The sequence below is a fragment of the Lissotriton vulgaris genome, chromosome 9 (assembly GCF_964263255.1).
Source record: "Lissotriton vulgaris chromosome 9, aLisVul1.2, whole genome shotgun sequence".
NCBI lineage: Eukaryota > Metazoa > Chordata > Amphibia > Caudata > Salamandridae > Lissotriton > Lissotriton vulgaris.
In genome coordinates, this window is record NC_141697.1 from 943,126,687 (window position 1) to 943,147,636 (window position 20,950).

At 46.0% G+C, this 20,950-nt stretch overlaps 1 protein-coding gene across 1 annotated transcript in view; it reads right to left on the reverse strand.

The window, feature by feature from the left end:
• RBM5 (RNA binding motif protein 5) overlaps positions 1 to 20,950 on the reverse strand; it is a 242,450-nt gene that overhangs the window by 83,556 nt on the left and 137,944 nt on the right. The window contains exons 16-18 of the mRNA XM_086938797.1: positions 14,304 to 14,427; positions 12,947 to 13,038; positions 10,275 to 10,451 (exon numbers count right to left, since the gene is read on the reverse strand). Coding sequence (XP_086794923.1) covers positions 10,275 to 10,451; positions 12,947 to 13,038; positions 14,304 to 14,427 — 393 coding nt within the window. The remainder of the gene's footprint in view (positions 1 to 10,274; positions 10,452 to 12,946; positions 13,039 to 14,303; positions 14,428 to 20,950) is intronic.

A 20,950-nucleotide genomic window follows, 5' to 3' on the forward strand; every position in this document is an offset into this window, starting at 1 on the left:
CATTTCTAGGTTCCCATAAAAAACACCCTTAACGCTTTTTCCAGAGGAACACAGTCCATGTAATCCTATGCAGTAAAATAGGGTTATTGTTTTGCAAGTAAATGGTCTTGAGGGGTAAGTTTCTGGGGTTAGAACAAGGGTTCCCCCAGGGTCAAGGATGCACTCTCAAAGCACCCTCAGCTGCACTATGGCTGCTGGGTGCAGAGCGCTGAGGCCAAATGTTAACTAATGGTGGGCAGGGGGCAACCGGTTGGTGGCTGCTCACGAGCCGGCCACAAGGTTGATGGAGCAACTCTCCTGGCCTTAAGCTCAGGGAAAAGAGGGGTTCAAGTTAGCACACAACGTGCAGCCACAGCGGCACCGGGGGGGCCAGGTGAAGGGTAATGTTTTGGCATTGGGTGCCCTGTTTTCAATGTGAGTTGCCGGTTTTGGCTGCACGCTCGGTCTAGGATGTCTTCCGGAAGAAACCAACAGCTGGGCAGCTAAGTTGGAGATCTCAGGTCCTCTTCTCCAGGGTGCAGGGTGGCTGGATGCAGGGATGTTTTGAGATCAGATTTCACCTTACCGGGTCACTCGTGGTTGGGGGCCGGGGGGTCTTTGTGCAGAGGCTGCAGTCGTCATCAGGGAGTCCTGGAATGGTCAACCCATGGTGGACTCAGACTCTGGAGAACCTCCCTGGAACAGGTGGGTGACCTGAGCATCCGGGGCAGTGGTGGTTCCAGGTGTCAGGTTTGTTGGTCCTCAGCAGGCTCTGAGTCTTTCTTTGGTGATTCTTTTGAACAGAACTGCTGTTCACAGGAGATCTAGTTTTTGGTGAAGGTAGTCAGTCCTGCAGTGGTTCTGCAGGTCGCTGGCTGCAGGACAAGGTGATTTTTGGCATATAATCTCTAATCAAAAGACGTAGTAGGGTGGGCCAAGTCAGTTCTCCTCTGCTTGGAGTCTTTTGTCCTTCATAGGTTGCAAGAATCTGCCTTCTGGGTTCAGGGCTGCCCCCATAATACTTGATTTTGGGGAGCTTTTTAGGAGTCTCGAGGTCAGTAGCCAATGGTGACTACACCCTTGTGTTCTCCCCACATGGGGAAGTGGGCACAATCCCTCACAAGGATTAGACTGCGCCTGCCATCAGCAAGATGGCAGGCACTGAAGAGTGAACTTCACCTCACCTCCTGCACTTGAGGGGTTGGCAGAGGTGGGCACACTTACTGGGTTGCTCTAATTTTTCCCACCAGTCTCTCCGCCGAAAAGGAGGAGAGACAGGAAGGGGGCCTCTGCTCTGGATAGCTGAAGAGGCTGGGGAACGTGTTACAAAGGTGGCAAGGCCTTTGAAGCTCCCATGCCACAGATGGCTCTTCCTGGCCTGGAGTAGGTGTGACCACCTCCGCCCAGCAAACGCTTAAACTCTGAGATCAGGACGCAAAGGCTCCCAACCCAAGTGTCCAGAAACAGGTCTCGTAGTGGCTGGCTGGTGTTTACCAGTCAGGGAACCCACTAGAGGCTGGTCGTTCTTCAGGGGGCATCTCTTAGACACCCTCCAAGTGCATTTTTGTACAATAAATTACACAGACATCAGTATGTTCCCAGAATTCAGAAGACATTAAGGTGCTGTGGAGTTCATAATGACAAACTCCCAGACCACATTCTCTTTTGCAGCTTTACTGCACTTACAATGTCTAAGAATGGAATTAGACACGGTAGGGGTACAGGGCTTATGCAACTGTACCCTCAAAAGAAGTACAGGTATGTGTATGAGTCTTCACTTTGTTCTGCACCAAAACATGCAGCCTGCAAAGGTAGTGTTTGTGTTTAGGTACAGGACCTCTAAAGGTGGCACACTATGTACTGCACCCATTAGAGGTCTTCCTTGGCCACAGTGCACTTGGTACCAAAAACCAGTGATGGGTAACATCCAGCGGGAGCTCCTCCACAATGGTGAAGGAACGGCACCCCACTGCCTAGCTCCGAGCGAGAAAATGGGGGGGGGGGGGGGGGGGGGGGGATGGAAAATGCTACTTACCAGTATGCATCTGTTCATGGTATGTAGGGCTGCAGAACCACACATTATTGCATTGGACCTTTTCCCGGAAGTGGTTCTGTGGATGCGTGGGACTGCAGCCAGAGACAGGTCGTCGAAGCGGAGTTTCCTGTAGGGTACGTAGAATGAGAGTCAGCTGTTGAGGTAGGGTGGGCCGGTGTTGTGGAGTGCCTTGTGTGCGTGGGTCAGGAGTTTGAAGGAGATTCTTCTGTCGACGGGGAGCCAGTGCAGGCTTCTCAGGTGAGGGGTGATGTGGTCTCGGCGCGGGACGTCAAGGATGAGGCGTGCAGTGGTGTTCTGGATTCTTTGAAGTCTTATTGATCACCATCTGGTGGTGGGCCCGGATGATTATACTTTGTTGTTGTCTTGGAAGAGTCTTTGTATGTTGAAATACTCCTCCCTTAGATCGTAGTACGCATGGGCATCGACTCCATCTTCAGATGGTTTTCGCCATTGGAAAAATGATGGAGTTGTACGAATACATATAGAGGATCATGTGTTGTGCATCTAAATAAGATAATACTGGAAGACACAGGTAGCCGCGGAGGCGGGCGGGCGTGTGTGGTTCTACAGCCCTACATGCCAAGAACAGATGCATACTGGTAAGTAACATTTTCCGTTCGAGGCATTTGGGCTGCAGACCACACACTATTGCATAGATTGCACAGCAGTTTTCCCTTAGCGGCAACCACCCTCGTCTGTTGCAATAGTTTGACATGTTTTGAGTACAGCCTGGCCCACACTTGCTTGTTGTTTTGCCTGCACACCTACACAGTAGTGTTTTGTAAATGTGTGCGGAGTAGACCATGTAGCTGCTTTACAGAGGTCATCTAATGGCATGTTTCCTAGGAATGCCATAGATGCCTCTAATTTACGGGTAGAATGAGCCCTAGGCGGAATGGATAGAGTGCATTTTGCTTTTTGATAACAAATTTGAATGCACTTAACAATCCATCTTACAATGCCTGATTTTGAAATGGGATTTCCCTTATGTGGAAGAGAAAAAGACACAAACAGTTTAATTTTACGAAAAGGTTTAGTCCTATCAATGTAGTAGAGAAGCGTTCTCTTTACATCTAATGTATGTAAAGCTCTTTCTGCCACGGTTTGTGGTTGGGGAAAAAATACTGGCAACTCAATAGCTTGATTGAGGTGGAAAGGCGAAATTACCTTTGGCAGAAACTTTGGATTTGTTTTAAGAACCACTTTATTATGATTAAGTTGTATAAATGGTTCTTGAATTGTTAATGCTTGGATCCCACTTACTCTTCTAAGTGAAGTAACAGCTACTAAAAAAAAAGCAACTTTCCATGTAAGGAACTGTAATTCACACTTATGTAATGGTTCAGAAGGAGGACCCATAAGTCTTGTGAGAACAACAATTAAATTCCACACTGGAGAGGGTGGTATCCTGGGAGGAATTATTCTTTTGAGTCCTTCCATAAAAGCTTTGATTGCAGGTACTCTAAACAATGACAAATGTTGTCGGTTTTGAAGATATGCTGCTATAGCAGCAAGATGTAACTTGATTGAGGAATACGCTAAGTTAGATCTTTGCAGATGTAACAGCTAGCATATGAGGTTTTGTATGGAAACATCTAAGGGATTAATGTTATTTGCACAATATACAACAAACCTTTTCCACTTTGCTGCATAACATGCTCTAGTGGTAGGGCGTCTTGCTTCTTTTATGACAATCATGCAATCAGGTGGTAAATTTAGATATCCAAATTCTAAGACCTCAGGAGCCAAAACGCTAGATTGAGCTGCATTGGGTCTGGATGCATAATCTCTCCATGGTTCTGTGTTAGTAGATGTGGAGAGAGTTTTAGTTTGTGATGTGGTATTACCGACAGCTCTAGTAGAGTGGTGTACCAGGGTTGTCTTGCCCACGTTGGTGCTATGGAGAAGTGTGGCTCACTGGTTAGAGGCGGCAGACCCTGAAGCAGAGATAAGGCCCGGGACCAGGGTTCAATTCCCGACGCGGCAGGGTCTAGGATCAAAGTCCGCAGGCTCGATAATTCTCGCTTCGGCGCCTTCTCTAATCATGGGCCCCTCGCTGCAACTCTGGGCAATAGCTTGCTTCATCTCCACAACGGTCCCACCAGCGCTGGGATGCCTGGCTCCGCCTTGGGTGTGCCCACGAGGGGCATCTCACAGGGAGAGCCAGGAAGGGTTCCACAGCCTAAGCGCCGAGATACCCTCATGGGTGATTCAGCGCTATATAAATAACAATAACTGAGGATCAATGTGAGAGAATGTTGCTGTAGCTTGCGTACCACTAATGGAATTAGTGGGAGAGGTGGAAAAGTGTACACAAATTTGTTTGACCAGTTCATCCGTACCGCATTGCCTTTGGATAATGGGTGTGGGTATCTGGCGGCGAAGCTTGGGCATTTGGAGTTGTGGTTTGTGGCGAACAGATCTATCTCTGGTTGACCACACTTTTGAAACAATGGCTGAAGAACTTTATGATGAAGTTCCCATTCGTGCATCTGTTGTCTTTGACGACTTAACAGATCTGCAACTTGATTGTGAACTCCTGGTAGATGTTTTGCGAATAGAAAAATGTTGTGAGGACTGGCCCATCTCCATATGCTCTGCGCCAGCCAGGAGAGCTGTAGGGAGTGCGTTCCTCCTTGTTTTTGAATGTTATACATTGCTGTCATTGTCCGTCCGGACTAGTACAGCTTTGTTTGATAGGTAATGCTGAAAAGATTATAGAGCTAGAAAAATCGCTAGTAACTCCAGATGGTTTATGTGGAGTCGTTTTTGTTGCATTGTCCATGTACCCTGTACTGTGTGATTTTGTAAATGCGCTCCCCATCTTATGAGAGACGAGTCTGTGGTTGGTATGATCTGTGGAACAAGTTCTATAAACGGACGGCCTTGGGAAGGTTCTTAGTATTCCATCATTGCAGAGAGTGATATGTCCGGACGTCTACCACCACCAGATCTGTTATTTGTTGCTGAGCCTGATTCCACTGACTTGCCAAGCACTCTTGTATGGGGCGCATTTGTAGTCTTGCATATGGTACTACGACAATGCAAGATGCCATCATTCCTCTTAGTTGCATGAACACTCGAGCTGGTATGGGGTGTTGTGGCTGGATCCTGCATAGTTTGTATTCTTGTTTGGTTGGGGTACGCTATTGCTTTGGAGGTATCCATTGTAGCATCCAGATACTGCTGAGACCGGGATGGTTGGAGATGGGACTTCTTTTGATTTACTGTGAATCCCAGTTTGTGTAGCAGGCATATTGTTTGATGTGTGTGCTATACACATTGGTTGTATGACTGATTTTATTAACCAATCGTCCAGATATGGGAAGACATGAATGTTGTCCCTTCTTAAGTGTGCTGCTACTACTACTGCTAGACACTTTGTGAACACTCGAGGTGCTGTAGTTACTCCGAAAGAGAGTACCTTGAATTGGTAAGTGTTGACCTTCTAAAATGAACCTTAGGTACTTTGTCGCGATTGATGTATGGGAATGTGGAAGTAGGCGTCCGTGAGATCTAATGTGGCAAGGAAGTCTCCCTTCTTAAGCAACGGAACCATATGAAAGTGGTCTGATTGTATGTACAGGTTTAGGGGCCTTAGATCTAAAATAGGTCTGAGGGACCCGTCCTTTTTGTGTATGAGAAAGTATAGAGAATAAACTCCTGTGTTTTGATGCTGTTTTGGGACTGGTTCTATTGCATTCTTTTGCAGTAGAGATTCCACCTCTGTCCTAGCAGTATGAGGTGTTCTTGTGACATGGGACGCTGTCTGGGTGGTATTGTTGGAGGAGTGGAAGTGCGCTCCAGGCAATATTGAATTATTTGTCTTACCCACCTGTCTGTGGTGATGGAGTTCCAAACAGGTAGGAACTCTTGTAACCTCCCCCGACAGGAGTGGAATAGTCTGGGGGGATGGAAGGGAAGTCAGTGTTTGGGAGTAGAGATGTTGCGATTGTGGTTTCCTCTACCTCTGCCCTTACTGTGGTTTCCTTTATAACCTCCTCTACAATATCCTTTACTAGGCGATGTTTGGTTGGGCGCTTTAAAAGGAGGAGGTATTGTCGGTTTGGAAACCCTTCGAGGCGCCCCTATACAAGGAGCGACAAAAGGAAGATCTATGGGCTTGTGTTTGTAAAGCTCCCATGGATTTTGCGGTGTCTGTATATTTTTTCATCTTTTCTAGTGCACTATCAACTGATGGACCGAAAAGATGTTGTTGGTCAAATGGCTGGTTTAAGATACTGGCTTGTACTTCTGGTTTAAACCCAGAGATGCGTAACCATGCATGTCTATGCAACAATACCTCTATTTATTGCTCTAGGAACGGTGTCTGCTGTGTCTAGTGCACATCTTATGAAGGTATTCGTAATAACTTTGTCTTCCTGTATTAGGTCAGAAGCCCTGGTTTATATATTGCTCTGGCAAGTGTTGCATGAGTGACCCCAACGCATCATAATGAGCTCTATCATATCTTGCTAACAAAGCTTGAGTGTTAGCAATCCTCCAGACATTAGCTGCTTGTGAAATGGTGCGTTTTCCTGAAGCATATAAAAGCTTAGACTGTCAGATGATGGAGCATCCCCGGTTGTCTGAGAGTTAGCTCTCTCGCATTTGACACTACTAAGGAGTCCAATGGCAACTGTCCTTTAATGTATGCTGGATCAGTTGGAGCCGCTTTGTACTTCTTTTCTAGTCTGGGGTTAATTACCCTGGCTCTGACTGGGTCTTTAAATATTTCGGGTGCATGTCTTACCACTCCACTAAGTATTGGAAGTGTGGTTGTGGTCTTATGTGATGACATTAGTGTGTCCATTACGAAGTCTTCTTCCATTGTATCTGTGTGTAAGTCTACTCCATGGAAAGTGGCTGCTCTATGAATGAGCTGCGTAAACCCAATAGTGTCATCTGGGGGAGATGGTCTAGACGGGTATACATCATCTTATGGCAGATCCGGTGCATCATAATCTTCCCATGGGTCACCTGATGGCCCAGGAATATCATCTGGGTCATTAATGCCATCCATGTGATGTTCACTCTATGTCTTGTGAGTAGCTATCCCCATCATCCTCAACTTGTGGTATAAGACTATGTGTACTAGATGGTGAGTACAGGAGAAATATCTACTGGTACTTCTACTTCTGGTGGAGGAATCCTCATTGGTGAAGTTTAAGCATGCTTTTTTAGAGGAACTGGCGGTGGCTTAGGATAGTCCATTTTCCTCTTTTCAGGCACTGAAGTGCTATGTCCAGTCTTTGGATTAATATGAAGAGTCTTGCTTTGGATCAGGTCTAAAAAGCTCTTCTACTGGCAAATCTTTTTTCGGCGCCGATTAATATGGTTTGGGGCAGAAATGCTTAGCTTTAACAGTGTCTATTGTCTTTGGAGCAGGTTTTGGTTCCGAAGACTTTTTCCTAGGATCCGTGCTCCTTGGATCCTGAGTTTTTGCTCCCGGATTAAGTTTAGACTCATCTACCCATTTATTAGCATCTGGTGGGAATGGTTTTGAGGGGTAGAAATCGGGATCATTGGCTAGATCAGGATCGTTATCATCATTCCATGGGTCTGGTTCCTGTGGTGAATCATCAGGATCTAATGGCATTACATCTTCATCCAGTTGCCCATCCCCATGTGAATTGTCACTATCATCTGATTGTGAAGAGTGTGGGGGGGGGGGGGGGGGGGGGGGGGGGGGGGGGGAATGATTAAATTAGGGTTATCTGGTGTTGGAGGTGAAGGTGGTGAAGTGTTAGTAGCTATATGAATCTTCTTTGGAGGAACTGGAGCTTGTGGCAAATGTTCTGGTTTCCACTTTGTAGGTGGCTTGGTGACTAATTGACCAGTCTTGGGGTGAATAAAGATATTCTGTTTTGGCTCCAGAAAGTAAAGCTCTTTGGAATAGATAGGTTTGCTTGGTGTCAAAGATCTCTTTGCGAGTTTTGGGACATTGTCAGGTCCAGCATCCGTCCCAGACTCCGAAGATGTTGGTGCCTTGTCCTTTAATGGTCTTGGCTCTGAAGTTTTTGGTGCCAAAGTTTTTTGTGTGTTGTGGTGCTGAAGTTTTGTCTGTGTGCTTCGGGCGAGGTTTTATCCGACTGTTTCATTGCCAATGCTTTATCCGGCCGATTCATTGACGATGTTTTATCGGACTGTTTCGGTGCCGAGGGATCTTTTGAAGATTTCGGTGCCGAATGTTTTTCCCGTGCTGGTGGAAGAGGGCGAGGTAACTCGGACGACTGATCTTTCGGTGCCAAAGGTGTTTTCGGTACCGGATGGCTTTTGTCCTTCGGTGCCGGGTCTAGGACGTTCAAAGTTGTTGTACGGTGTGAACCTGAGCCCAAAGGCAAATGTGTTACATGAGCCATTGGTATGGGCTTGGTCGGTGCTGGGGTCTCAGTAATCGCGTCCCTTAGAGCCGGGGTGATGTCATCTTCGGCGTCGGAGAAGTCTACCTCGGAGTCCGGAATCAATTCTTGTTCTGGCTCCGGATGGTTATAGGGACCTGGATGGAAGATGTCTGGAATGGAACCTGTGCCTCATTGCATGTTGCGGCATTGAGCTAGACTATCCCAACTTGAATGAGAGGCAAGCTTCACAATAGTCTTCTCGATGTTCCCGAGAGGCACAGATTGCAAACCGGATGGAGGTCAGAGTGTGGAAACTTAGCACCACACTGTGGACATTTCTTAAATGGAGCCCGTGCCATCGACATCTGTCCCTTATCAGTGCGGTTAGGCCCAACGGCCAACGGGGAGGTTCGCAGGCGTGAAGTGTAATCAAAGTTGTTGAGGGTGCGTGTCGAAGGCACGCAATCGAGACAATACAGTCGGTTAAGTTCGATTGCGCGTCGAAGGGGGTTCGATAACGATACGGAGCACAGCAAGTCACATCCGAACCCAATGGCGGAAGAAAACAATCCAACGATGAAGCTGAAGCCCATGCGCACTGTCGACCGAAGGAGGAGTCATCAAACTCGTGACTACAAGACTTATTCGAAGACAAAAACATGCAAGCCCAACACCAGATGGCGAGCTATGCATAGTGTACAATCTGCAGCTCATATGCCTCGAACATGGGGTTCTATTGCAGGGCCTGGAGGCTGAAGCAGGTCCCCTGGGACCCCCTCACTAGGACCATGCCACTGCAGCGGACATGCCCGTGAGGTGAAAATGACCATATTGACATGGCACTGCCTGTGTGCCATGCCAGCTAGCACTGCCTGAGATCTAGGCAAGTCACCCTTCTAGCAGGCCTTCCCGGCCCCCAGGCAGGGTGCACTATATTCCAGGTGTGGGCATTTCTACAAGACCAGATATTTAGTATATGGGTCTGTTCCTTAATATTATAAAAACCTGGAAAACCATAGTACCAAACAGCTCCTTGTAATAAAACTACACTGATGCCAGAGTTTAAGTTCAGATTTTTCAAAGTGAAAAGTATTTTTATTTAAAAACACTTATCTTATTGCGAAGATCTTGGTCTTAGGATAAAGTACAAAGTATATTCTTCTAAAATTGGTCTGGATCTAGAGTCGTGTGTCATTATTGATCACTGTTGTGCATTAAAGGTCCCACAATCCTGTGGTAGGCCAACGGCTGCTCGCCCACACTACAACTATTAGAGCATTATGGGTTTTACATTGAGCCCTTTACACTATTGGGGAACTACTTGACTCTGTACACCGTATAACCACCTACTGAGCCATCTTCTTACAGCAATTGCTTGGCTAAAACGCTCACCTGGATTTCAGCAGTTGCATAATGCTACTAATACCAAATTGTCTTTTTTTAAACTAATTTTATCAGGCTAGGTATGTTCACAATCATTTAAGTCCTACTCTTCAAATTTATAGCAGAGACTGGGCATCTTTTATTACGTGTTTTTTGCATGCTGTACCAATATTAGGTTTCAGTAATGTAGAACAAATACAAAGGCCACAGGATGATAATCAACTGTACCAGAGCACAAGAAAAGGCTTAAAACCGATTTCAAGGCAAAGTACAGCCCATCAGTTTTACCTTGACAGATGTAAAATATATAAATTTGCACAAGCACACAGAATGTTAAAGGTAACATACTTTGTATCCAAAACTATTGATAAACATGCAAAATAAAATGTAGCAATGAAGGTTTGAAGAAGCTAACATTCAAACATTAAAAAGTGTGCCTACAAATCAACCTACACTCTTAAGACGCCTCTCGTCTTAACACTGCTTGGAATAACTTCACAATTTCTGCTCACCTGCTGAGCTGTTTTACTCTTGGGCTTTTCTTTTTTCTCCTTCGCTTCCTTAGTGTTGGCAGCCATGCTGTTCGGCTGCTGCTGCTGCTGTTGCTGTGCACTTTCAGAAGCCGGGAGATAGGTTTGTTTCTCTCCATCCCAGTACAGGTACTGCAGAGTCAGCGAATTGTAATAATACTGGGCCCAAGAAAAAATTGTATTATTTATCCAAAAGAGGAGTCTAAAAGCACATTTACACTAACAATTTGCATAGAATGCATAAAAGCAGACATAGAACATTCTAAAACTTAACATGTTTAAGGTATTTTAGGGGAGTCTTTTCCATTCCAAAATATATAGCATGCTGCCACCCGATTCAGGCAGACAAATGATTACCAAGTTGTGTTCAAATGTACTGGCTTTTGTTGCCCACTTTAAAATCAAGCCATTTTTAGCTGCAAGTGGCTCATTTGATCACTCAGTGGAGGTCTTACTATTCGTTCTCAATCAAACTGATTTATTGTTTAAGAGCATCAACTTGACTTACTGTACCAGTGACACAAATACAGACCAGCTTTGAAACATCCTGAGCAAGTTATGGCTTCCTCGCCATGAAATCCTTATAGAATTATAAATGGTTATCTAGGAAGCAATGTTCATTTCCTTGCAGTAGCCCTAAGAAAACTCTATCCTCCATCAGACATTCCCTATATTAATTTAAATAAAGGCGTAGACACTAAACATCTTACCCAGTTTACCACTACCTAAGCTAACAAAGTGTGGTCTACAATAAGGTACATATGGTTCGATTAAGAGTAAACCCTGTCAGATGAGATCTGATTAAAAAAAAAAATCTTGGTGTCGAATCTGATAATAATTGGACAACAGCGATGGACGTAGCAATTACTTCACAGTTAGGAGTTTTTAGGTGTATTAACGTGGAGTATTGTGCTTGCAGCAGGAAACATCCACAGGTCCTGTAAACACTGGGCCTTTTTGCTTTGTTCAAGACCGGTATGGTGCGATCTTTATCACACCTGGTAGCTTCCACAGGCGATAATCACACTACTTTAACTGCAGTCACTTGATATCAGGCCAATGGAAAACTTTACATGAAGGTGTACAATAAACTACCCATCTAGCGTCTCTCATTAACTAAATACAAGAAATAACCCTTCGGGAATATTCCACTGCCCTTGCCACCTCAGTGCACCTTTTTAGACTCCAGTTTAAGAAACTTGTTCCCCCACCGGCCGTTAAAATTAGCAACCAATAGGATAAATTAGCAAAATCCATGTCCTCTGTCTAAATCAAACCAGTGTCTATACATTTACTGTATGCCTTTCTATACAAGCAATGCTTTGAGACTAGGTGGCCGACCAGGAGTTTTGAATTATTGGTCTTAAAACTGAATAAAGCACCCGAGATGTGTGAACTGCTCCGGTCTATTAGTCTTCCACAAAACCAAGCAGGGCAAGTACACTGAGCAAACAAAAGAGCATGACCCTCAGAAGAATCAACTTTGTCAAACTCAAAAGTTGATAAACACTAGCTCAACTATTGTTAAACCTTCATGCCGAGGTAGGTCACCTTTACAACGCATCAAGTACAAGAAACCACTGCATCACAAGCATGACGAAGCATTTGCCTCTGCAACACGGTAGTTTACAATTCGTCACATTACACTTACAAAGCAAATAATGGTTTAAAGACTGATAGAGGGATTTTTAGGTAAAGGTCACTGAAGTGAATAGGTGGTCCTTTGTTCTAGTGGATGTGTTGTCTGTAATGTATGGTGTCAGACTGTCTGGTAGTAACCTACCACCGTAGGCAGACACCTCCAAAGGGTATTGGGCACTATATACAAATTAACTCCAAACCGAAATCTCAGCATTACAAATATGCAAAGAAAGATTACAACACACCTGTAAAAAGGTAGGTTCCTCAAAATCAGCAAGTATGAAAGAACCAGCTTTGCATATTACAACCCGACGTACTGTCTCAACATATTTGAGAACATCAAAACCACAACTAAACTGGGTGTGTTCCCAGACCATGACAAGTACATTAGCTGCTCAAAATCTGTTTTTCAACAATTTTTCAAATGCTTTAGAAAGTTATAAAGCTTTGGTTAAATGTCAGACCACACAACACTTACTAAGAACCCTTTGGCTAGGCGCTAAAAAATAACCACTGACATTTAAGCAGGACGTATACCCCTTTTATAGAATTCATATTATAGGCATTCAGTCTAGTTTATAAATTAAAAAAAGACAACCACTCAAAGTATAAGAAACCTGACCACCTCTAACACCCCTTTCACAGCTGGCCAAAACTGTCTAACTCAGCAAAGCAGCGATTAAGTAAATGCAAGTCCAAAAGTCAAACTGAACCTCTTTACCAACCATCCTCACCACAACCTGAGCACTATGAAGGAATGTTAAGAATTATAGATGTGTGTCCGAAGAGTTTTCTTAGCAGCCTAACAAGGTGGGTGTCCGAGAATGTTACCATTGCAGCATACTCAAACTCAAGACGACAGGAGAGGCTGCATCATCAAACATTTTAGAGCTTTTCATGATTTTTAAAAAATATTCAAAAGAGTGGGAGGGGTGGGTGAGGGCGTGAGAAAAGCAATACCAGCACAAGATACTGCAGTGATCTTCAAGAGGTCCTTGAGAAGCAAAGCTTACCTGAGAGTTGGGGTCATAATAGAGTCCTGTGTTTGGATCATAGTAATAACCCGAGGATTCATCAAATTGGTAGGTCGAAGTGTCTGGGACCGCTGTGAAATGGCACACATTTATACATCAGGTTTATCTGCCTCAAAACTTGATTTAGTTGCGAACAACCCAACAAAAGACACCAGGATTACAGCAAATAACTGCTTGCAACATTCTTGGTGTTGGTTAACCACAGGGGTGGTTTACCTCATGCTCAACGATACATGAATAGAATTGTGCACATCTTCAAGGTGGCTAGACACCAGAAACAGTTGAACCAGCAAATTCAAATCAAGCACGTCACACAGTAACATTAATTAGATTTTTTTTTAAAACTTCACGGCCATCCCTTTTGGTTAATCAGGAGTATTCAACAACTGCATATTTTATCATGCCATCTGTGTCCCTTAAACGCCAAACACGTTTTTGGTGAAAGACAAATACATAGGGGCTCATCTGATCATATTGTAAAATTAATTTTTGGTTACACCATCAGAAAATCGGGATAGCTAGATAAGAAAAGGGAGTTTTCTTTAGTTCACTCCCTTTTCTTTTCAGCAACTATTTTGCAATCGCATTGGAGAAAATAACTAGAACAGAAGACATTTCTCAAAATAGTGGACCTAATCCATCATTTAATTTCTAATCTGACTTTTTTTAGCCTGAAAAGGACAAACTAGAATTCATAGCTATTCGTAAACAGATATGGCAGTCTTCAAAATATTTGCCCTTTAGCTCTTCTTCAGGCTAACACTTCCACCTTTTAACCCCTTGCATGCTCATGACGGAGCCGCTCCGTCATGAGCCGCGGTTGCGCTGTGCTCATGACAGAGCGGTTTCGTCATGGCCCTGCTGCCGCGTTCTATTGAGCGGGCGGGGCCATGACAGAACCGCTCCGCCATGAGCGCAGCGCAACCGCGGCTCGTGACGGAGCAGCTCCGTCACAAGCATGCGGCCGCCGCTCTGCCCCCCCAGCGCTGCGGCGGAATTGCCGCCGCAGCGAAGGGGTTAAAGGACTGTAGTCCACTCTTAACAGGTCACATTCCCAATGCCACAAATCCTTCAACAGTATTTGAAGACTTCAAGGATGTGAATATAGCTTTGACACTAGATAAAGCTGAGTGCTCCCAGAAATGGATGTCACAAGAATTGCTGTGTTCCAAGTATCTTTGAAACAAATACGTTTCCAGAAATTCTTATGTCTGGTTGCATATAGACAGCGTTCACCACCAGGAGCATGTTATCAGGCAATCTAAATCCTACTCTCCCTCCCATTCACCACATCAAATTAAAAAAAAATCTGTCAGCACACAGAGCAACAGCTTACCATATTTATTGCCTGGAATTATACCAGTTGGAGATGATACAGTCTGTGTTGTAGAACATGTGCTTGATTCATCTGTAGGGGTAGCAGCAGTTGTGGGGGCAGCAGTGTTGGTGCTGGCTGGCGGCTGTAAAAAATGTATAAATTATATGGTACGAAAAGGCAAATTGTGCAACAATGTTTTATGCTGTGAAAGTAATTGAAATTTTTAAACACAGCAACACTGACTGTGAAGAGTTTTCACCACCGGTTGAAGACTAAAATACAGCAATAAGCAACTGAAAGATAACTAGATAGCCTTTGCAAAGTTCTTTCCGCTGTGTAGAAACTCATTGCCATGTTTTAGTAACTTTTGATGCATTAAAGCTAGATCTTTAGTTAAAACATGCAGATTAGGCAGCAAATATTGTTTTGATGCATTTGTCACAAAATCCAAGGAAAGCACTGCAATTCCGCTGGCTCGTACTATGGCCAGAAACAAGCTACTTACCAGCGATGGTTCCCTACGATTTCCATGTTTTGAATAATCCCCAGATTTATTTAGGTTATTTATAGAGCTCACGAACGCAGGGCCTATACGGAACTAGATAACCTAAGCAATTATATACTGTCTGACGTAAGCAGCCTTGAATAAGTTCTATTTTGAACCAAGCCATTGACACTTTGTTTTTAAATCCAAAGGTAGCATATTTCATTTCTATGCGGCAGCATTCAAAAAGCACACCTGCCAAAAGTAAATTCTAGGTACAGGAAGAAAGAATTTGCCTTGGGAACAAAGATGGAGCGTGGGGGCATGCACTCTTAATTTTTAGGTGAGAGTACGAGAACAATTAGGGACAACCATAGACTTAATTCCTCTGCTTTACTTTCAACCAAATAAGTTGCTTTAAAATAGAATACACTAGTACAAAAATGGGGGGCGGCAGACACACCGACATTGGCACAGTGGTGCACACACATGGACAAACGAATAGTTTCTTACCTGTCGGTGTAGTTTTGCAGCTTGAAGATCTTTCTGGATTCACTATGCTGTGCATTATTCCGCGATCTGGTGGTTGGGTCCGGATTCGTAGTCTTTTTCTTTTTTTTTGTAGCCCAGGTGGGCGTCGACGTCCCACCATTTGGTGCACCTTCGTGACGTTGGCATGCTTCCTGCAGAAGCTCCCACCCTTGGGCGCCATCTTCGGATTCTTTTTTTTTTTTTTTGTCTCTGTGGTGAATCCATGGCTATGTGTATTAAACTTTCCTTCAACGTAAACATCTTCACGTATATGGTCTTGTTAAACGTTCCTATCTTACTCTATGTCCTTCCACCTTCTCCAGCCTCATCTTTCTGGCGGAGGCGGGTGGGTTCGCTAGTGAATCCAGAAAGATCTTCAAGCTGCAAAACTACACCGACAGGTAAGAAACTATTCGTTTTGCAGCGTGAATCTTTTTGGATTCACTATGCTGGGCATAGATTTCGTAGCGGTTTTGTCACTCATGTGGCGGCTGGTTGGAAGATGAGCGTTGGTTGTTAAAGATATGATGAAGCACTCTTTGGCCCACTTGTGCTTCCTTGTTCATCTGCACATCTACACAATAGTGTTTAGTGAAAGTGTGCACTGAAGCACATGTTGCCGCCAGGCATATGTCTTGGATGGGCGTGTTTGCCAGGAAGGCGATCGTTGCCCCTTTCTTTCTGGTAGAGTGGGCTCGTGGCCCCTCAGTGAGCTCTTCACCAGCTTGCTTGTGGAAGAGTTGTATTGTCTTGGCAATCCATCTTGCTATGGGGTTCTTAGTCACTGGTTTACCCAGGAAACTCCTTGCGAAGGACACAAAGAATTGTTCCGTCTTCCTGTGTTCTTTCGTCCTTTCTATATAGTGCATTACTGCCCGCCTTGCGTCCAGAGTGTGGAGCGCCCTCTCCGCGCTTGACGTTGGCTTCTGGAAGAAGCTAGGTATCTGGTTCATGTGGAATTTAGACACTACCTTGGGCATGAAATGCGGGTCTGTCCTCATCACGACCCTGTCACTGTGTATTTGTATGTACGGTTCTTGCAGCGTCAAAGCTTGTAGCTCGCTTACTCTGCGTAGCGATGTTATTGCTACTAGAAAGGCTGTCTTCATTGTCAGCATTTGTAGTGATGCTTTATGGATGGGTTCAAACGGTGGCTTCATGAGTTCTGTCAGTACTAAGTTCCATGCCGGCGGCGGCATCCTCTTGGGTGGCGCTATTCTCTTTGCTCCTTCCAAGAACCTTTTAACTACTCTGGAAGTGAAGAAACTTCTCCCTGTTTCTCCTCTTGTGTATGCCACAATCGCCGCCAGGTGAACCCTCAGCGAGGACGAGCTTAGTTTAGCTTTGATTAAGTGCGTGAGGTATCCAAGTACTGTAGACTCTCTCGTCAGTTTTCTCTGCAAGTTCTTCCTATGGCACCACTGCGTGAACCTCTTCCATTTTTCCCCATAGCACTTCCGCGTGCTGGGTCTCCTTGCTTCTCTCAGCACCCGAAGTGTGCTCTCTGGTAGTTTTAGATGTGCGAACTTTAAGTCCTCAGGAGCCACGCTGACAGGCTGAGGCTTTCTGGTTCTGGGTGTAGAACTTGTCCCCCTTCCATGGAGAGAAGGTCTCTTCTTTTTGGGAACTTGTGTGCTCTGCCCTGCGACATCTCCATAATCTGAGAGTACCATGTCTGCCTCGCCCATTGGGGAGCCACCAGGATGAGAGTCATGTTGCTCGACCTGCACTTGTTCAGGACTCTGGGGATCAGTGGCGTCGGTGGAAAAGCGTAGGCAAATTTCTTTGACCAGCTTATCCATAGGGCATTCCCATGGGACATCGGTTCCTGTTCCCTCGATGCAAAGTTTTGGCATTCTGCATTCTGGCGTGTTGCAAACAGGTCTATTGTTGGTGTGCCCCACCTCCTGAACAGTTTCTCTGTCTCCTGGCTGTTCAGCTCCCATTCGTGGGACACCGCCGCTTGCCTGCTGAGCCAATCCGCCTCCACATTGTCCTTCCCTGGCAGGTGTATGGCAAGCAGGTCTATCCTGCGTGGGATCGCCCATCTCCATATTTCTTGAGCCAAGCTCGACAGGGGGAATGACTGAGTCCCCCCTTGCTTGTTGATGTAAAACATCGTTGTGGTGTTGTCTGTCTGTATCATCACCCTTTTGTTGTAAAGGTGTTTTTGGAAGGCCTTGAGGGCCAGCAACACTGTTTTCAGTTCCAGGTAGTTGATGTGCTTGACTGCATCTCCTGGGTTCCACAGACCCCTCACTCTGAGCCTCCAATGCATAGCAGCATTTCTTTCTATTTTTCTTCCAGTGAGGTCCATCCTCCTGCTTTCCTTAACAGGTGGTGGCCCAGATGTGGTTGGCACGTTGGCCCTTCTCCTGGCCGATGCCGCGATTATAGAGTCAGCTGCCACTGTGCCCTGGATATAAGGGGGGTCCTCGGAGGAGAACTTGTATTTCTTCTCCGTCCTCGGGGTCACTGACCTGCATGTAGCCGGTTCCTTGAAGGCCTCAGTCCCTTGGGCCGTGACGCTCTTCAGCATGGGCAGGAAACTGCTTTTCGTCTGAGAGGGGAGCAAAGTTTCTAGCAGGAAGTCTGCCTTTGTCTGTTCCTCCTCCAACTTCACATTATAGACTGCTGCAGCCTTCTTGACGACCTTATAGTAAGCCCCGATGTCGTCTGGCGGCGAAGGCCTCGAAGGGTATGTCTCCACAGGTTCCTCGGGGTTATCTACCTCGAGATCCTGCCATTCTTCCTCTAGCGACGCCGAGGATTCTGAGTAGTAGCTCTCGCGGAGGTAATCTCCTTCCGAGCGGTAGAAGTCCTCCTCTTCTCCCTCATCTGTGGGGTTTGGAGTTTTCGGCGGCTCCTCGGCCTCGAAATCCTCCTGCACCTCTAACTCTTCGGCGGTCGCAGCAGTCTTCGAGGGAATCAAGTAGGTCTTCGAGGGAATCAAGTAGGTCTTCGAGGGAATCAAGTAGGTCTTCGAGGGAATCAAGTAGGTCTTCGAGGGAATCAAGTAGGTCTTCATTTTTTCGTCGAAGTCTCTCTTCCTCTGGAGCATACTCTCCATTTCGGCCTCGAGCCTTCTCTTTTTCTCCATCTCTGCCGCTTGCTCGGCGTCGAGCTTTTCGGCTGGTCTTTGACGGTACCTTCGACGTCGAGGCTATTCTGAGCGTCTTCTCGCTCGAGGATCCCTTCTCGAGGGTCTGCTTCGACGACCTTTGCTTTTCGCTGGTCTTTGCTATCTGGGAGTCCTTTTCGAAGGATCCGCTGGGCCTTTCGGAGGATGCAGCTTCGGACGTCGAAACTTTCGTCGCCGGCGCTCCTTTCGAGGACTTAGCCTCTGTTTTTCGGGGTTCTCCTTCAGGCTTTCTAGGCCCTGTCGGGGTTTTCGGGGTCGTAGACTCTCCTACCTTTTTTGAAGGTCTCACATCGGTCTCTGCGACCGTGAAGTCATCTGGTCCCTCGGCGATGTTCTCCTCTTCGTCGGAGGAGGCACCCAGCTGGTAGAGGGTCGGCGTGGTCCCTTTCCCTTGCATCGTGTGGTGGGCCACCCTCTGTCTCTCTCGAACTCTCAAAGTCTTCGGCGTGAAGATTGAACAGGCGTTGCAATCCTCGCTGGAGTGGTCGATCGGCAGGCAGAAGTTGCAGACCGGATGCTGGTCCTTCTGCGCGTACTTGTGGTGGCAATTACGGCAGAACTTGAATGGAGTGTTGTCCATGTGCTCGCTCAGGGGGCCCCCTGCGCGCGCTTTCTCCTTGGCCGTCGAATATCACGAGGTTTTCTCCTCTTTCTTCGTTCTGGCTCTAGGGGGTCTTCTCCGACTTTCCTTGGTCCTTTTTCCTCAAAAACTTGGTGTATTTCCTTCTTTTCTCCTGAAACTTCACCGGAGCTTCATGCGACGATCCAGACCCAACGGCGGAAAAAAGAATCTGAAGATGGCGCCCAAGGGTGGGAGCTTCCGCAGGAAGCGTGCCGACGTCACGAAGGTGCACCAAATGGTGGGACGTCGACACCCACCTGAGCTACAAACAAAAAAAAAAAAAAAAAAAAAAGACTACGAATCCGGACCCAACCACCAGATCGCGGAATAATGCACAGCATAGTGAATCCAGAAAGATTCACGCTGCAAAATTGATGATTACCGAGCGAGCGGTCTATAAAATAAGAGCCAACCCTCGCAAATGGAACAGGATCTGGTTACCTTGGAACAAGTATAGAGGTGACCTGTGTGACCCTTTGCCGGAAGAAGGACAGGATAGCTCTGATGAGGATGAACTTTGAAACGAACACATACCCATGGAAGGGACGCTGGGAGGGATATGGGTGTGATGGTAAGAGACCATGGGGGACTCATGGGTAAGAACACAGCGTAGTACATCAGTAAAGCCCCACCGATATAGACGATTGTCCGTGTATTGAAGCTCTACTAAATTGTGTAATGTTCCTAATGAGTCTATAGTTCTGTTTCATTCAAAACAAATAATTGAAAAGTAAGACTATTAATTCTGTATACCCTGATGGAAAGTTTGACGCACCATGTTCTTAATTGCTGCCTGACCGGAAGGTTGTCGGCTGAATAGCTGTGTATCACGAGCATCGGAATGATTAAGTCGTGACAATGTCCTCTATACACGCAAATGATGTAATGTGTAATTGTCAAGTGCAAATAAAGTCGTACAAAAAAAAAAAAAACATAGAATACACACTTCCTATGGGAGCTCCGACTAGATTAGGAGATTGCAGTTAATCTGAAGCACAGCTGCAAATCAATTATATTGGTGAAGCCAAATAGCAGGAATCGTCATAGTTTGATTGAATTAAAGTAGCAACTAAGGGCTAACAGAAGTCCGTTGGGGTGAATGGCAACATTTTCCTCAACATCTTTAATTGCCAGATGTGTACAGGCTAGTTTACTGATCTGAGGATATTGTGCAGTTAGCATCTACGCTACCAGAGGGGAGACCAACTGTGTGAGGGGGGGGGGAGGTCACACCCCAGGGTCTCTAAGTTCCTTTCGGTAAAAAGGGCCCACTGGGTGCCAGGCGGTCGACTCCATCCAGGCACCCCAAGGCTTATCCTCACCAGTCTCTTTAAATTCTGAGACCGGGATGTGGTGCTCCAGACAGCCCGTACTGCTCCACCAGCAAGTTTTCTGGAAGTTAAGAAGGCACTCGGGGAAATGCTCTTCAAGTAAGGTTGTGAATGGAGTCAGAAGGTAAGACATTGAATTGAGTCAGAGGGTAAGACCTGGTTTTTCACAATGCCAGAGGAAACATGTGAATGGCTTGAGGGATGGTGGACAGTTGGCGGCCCTACCCCAAGGGCACACCGTGAGCGATGAAGACAGACTGTCTGGTGGGCACTCCACGGAAGGTACTACATAGGTGGAGCGTTTATCAGTGCATCAAATGGAGACTTAGAAGGCTGAGACCTGTGGCAAATACATTGGGAGGGATCGAATATGCTACTTACCAGTATGCATCTGTTCTTGGCATGTAGGGCTGCTGACATTCATATCTGTGCATAGATCGCCGCCTAGTGTGGGGTCCGGATGATTGCACATTGTTGTCCTGGAAGAGTCTTCGAAGTATCCAGGGGAGATGGCTCCTCCCCTGGACTACAGTGCGCATGGGCATCCTCTCCATC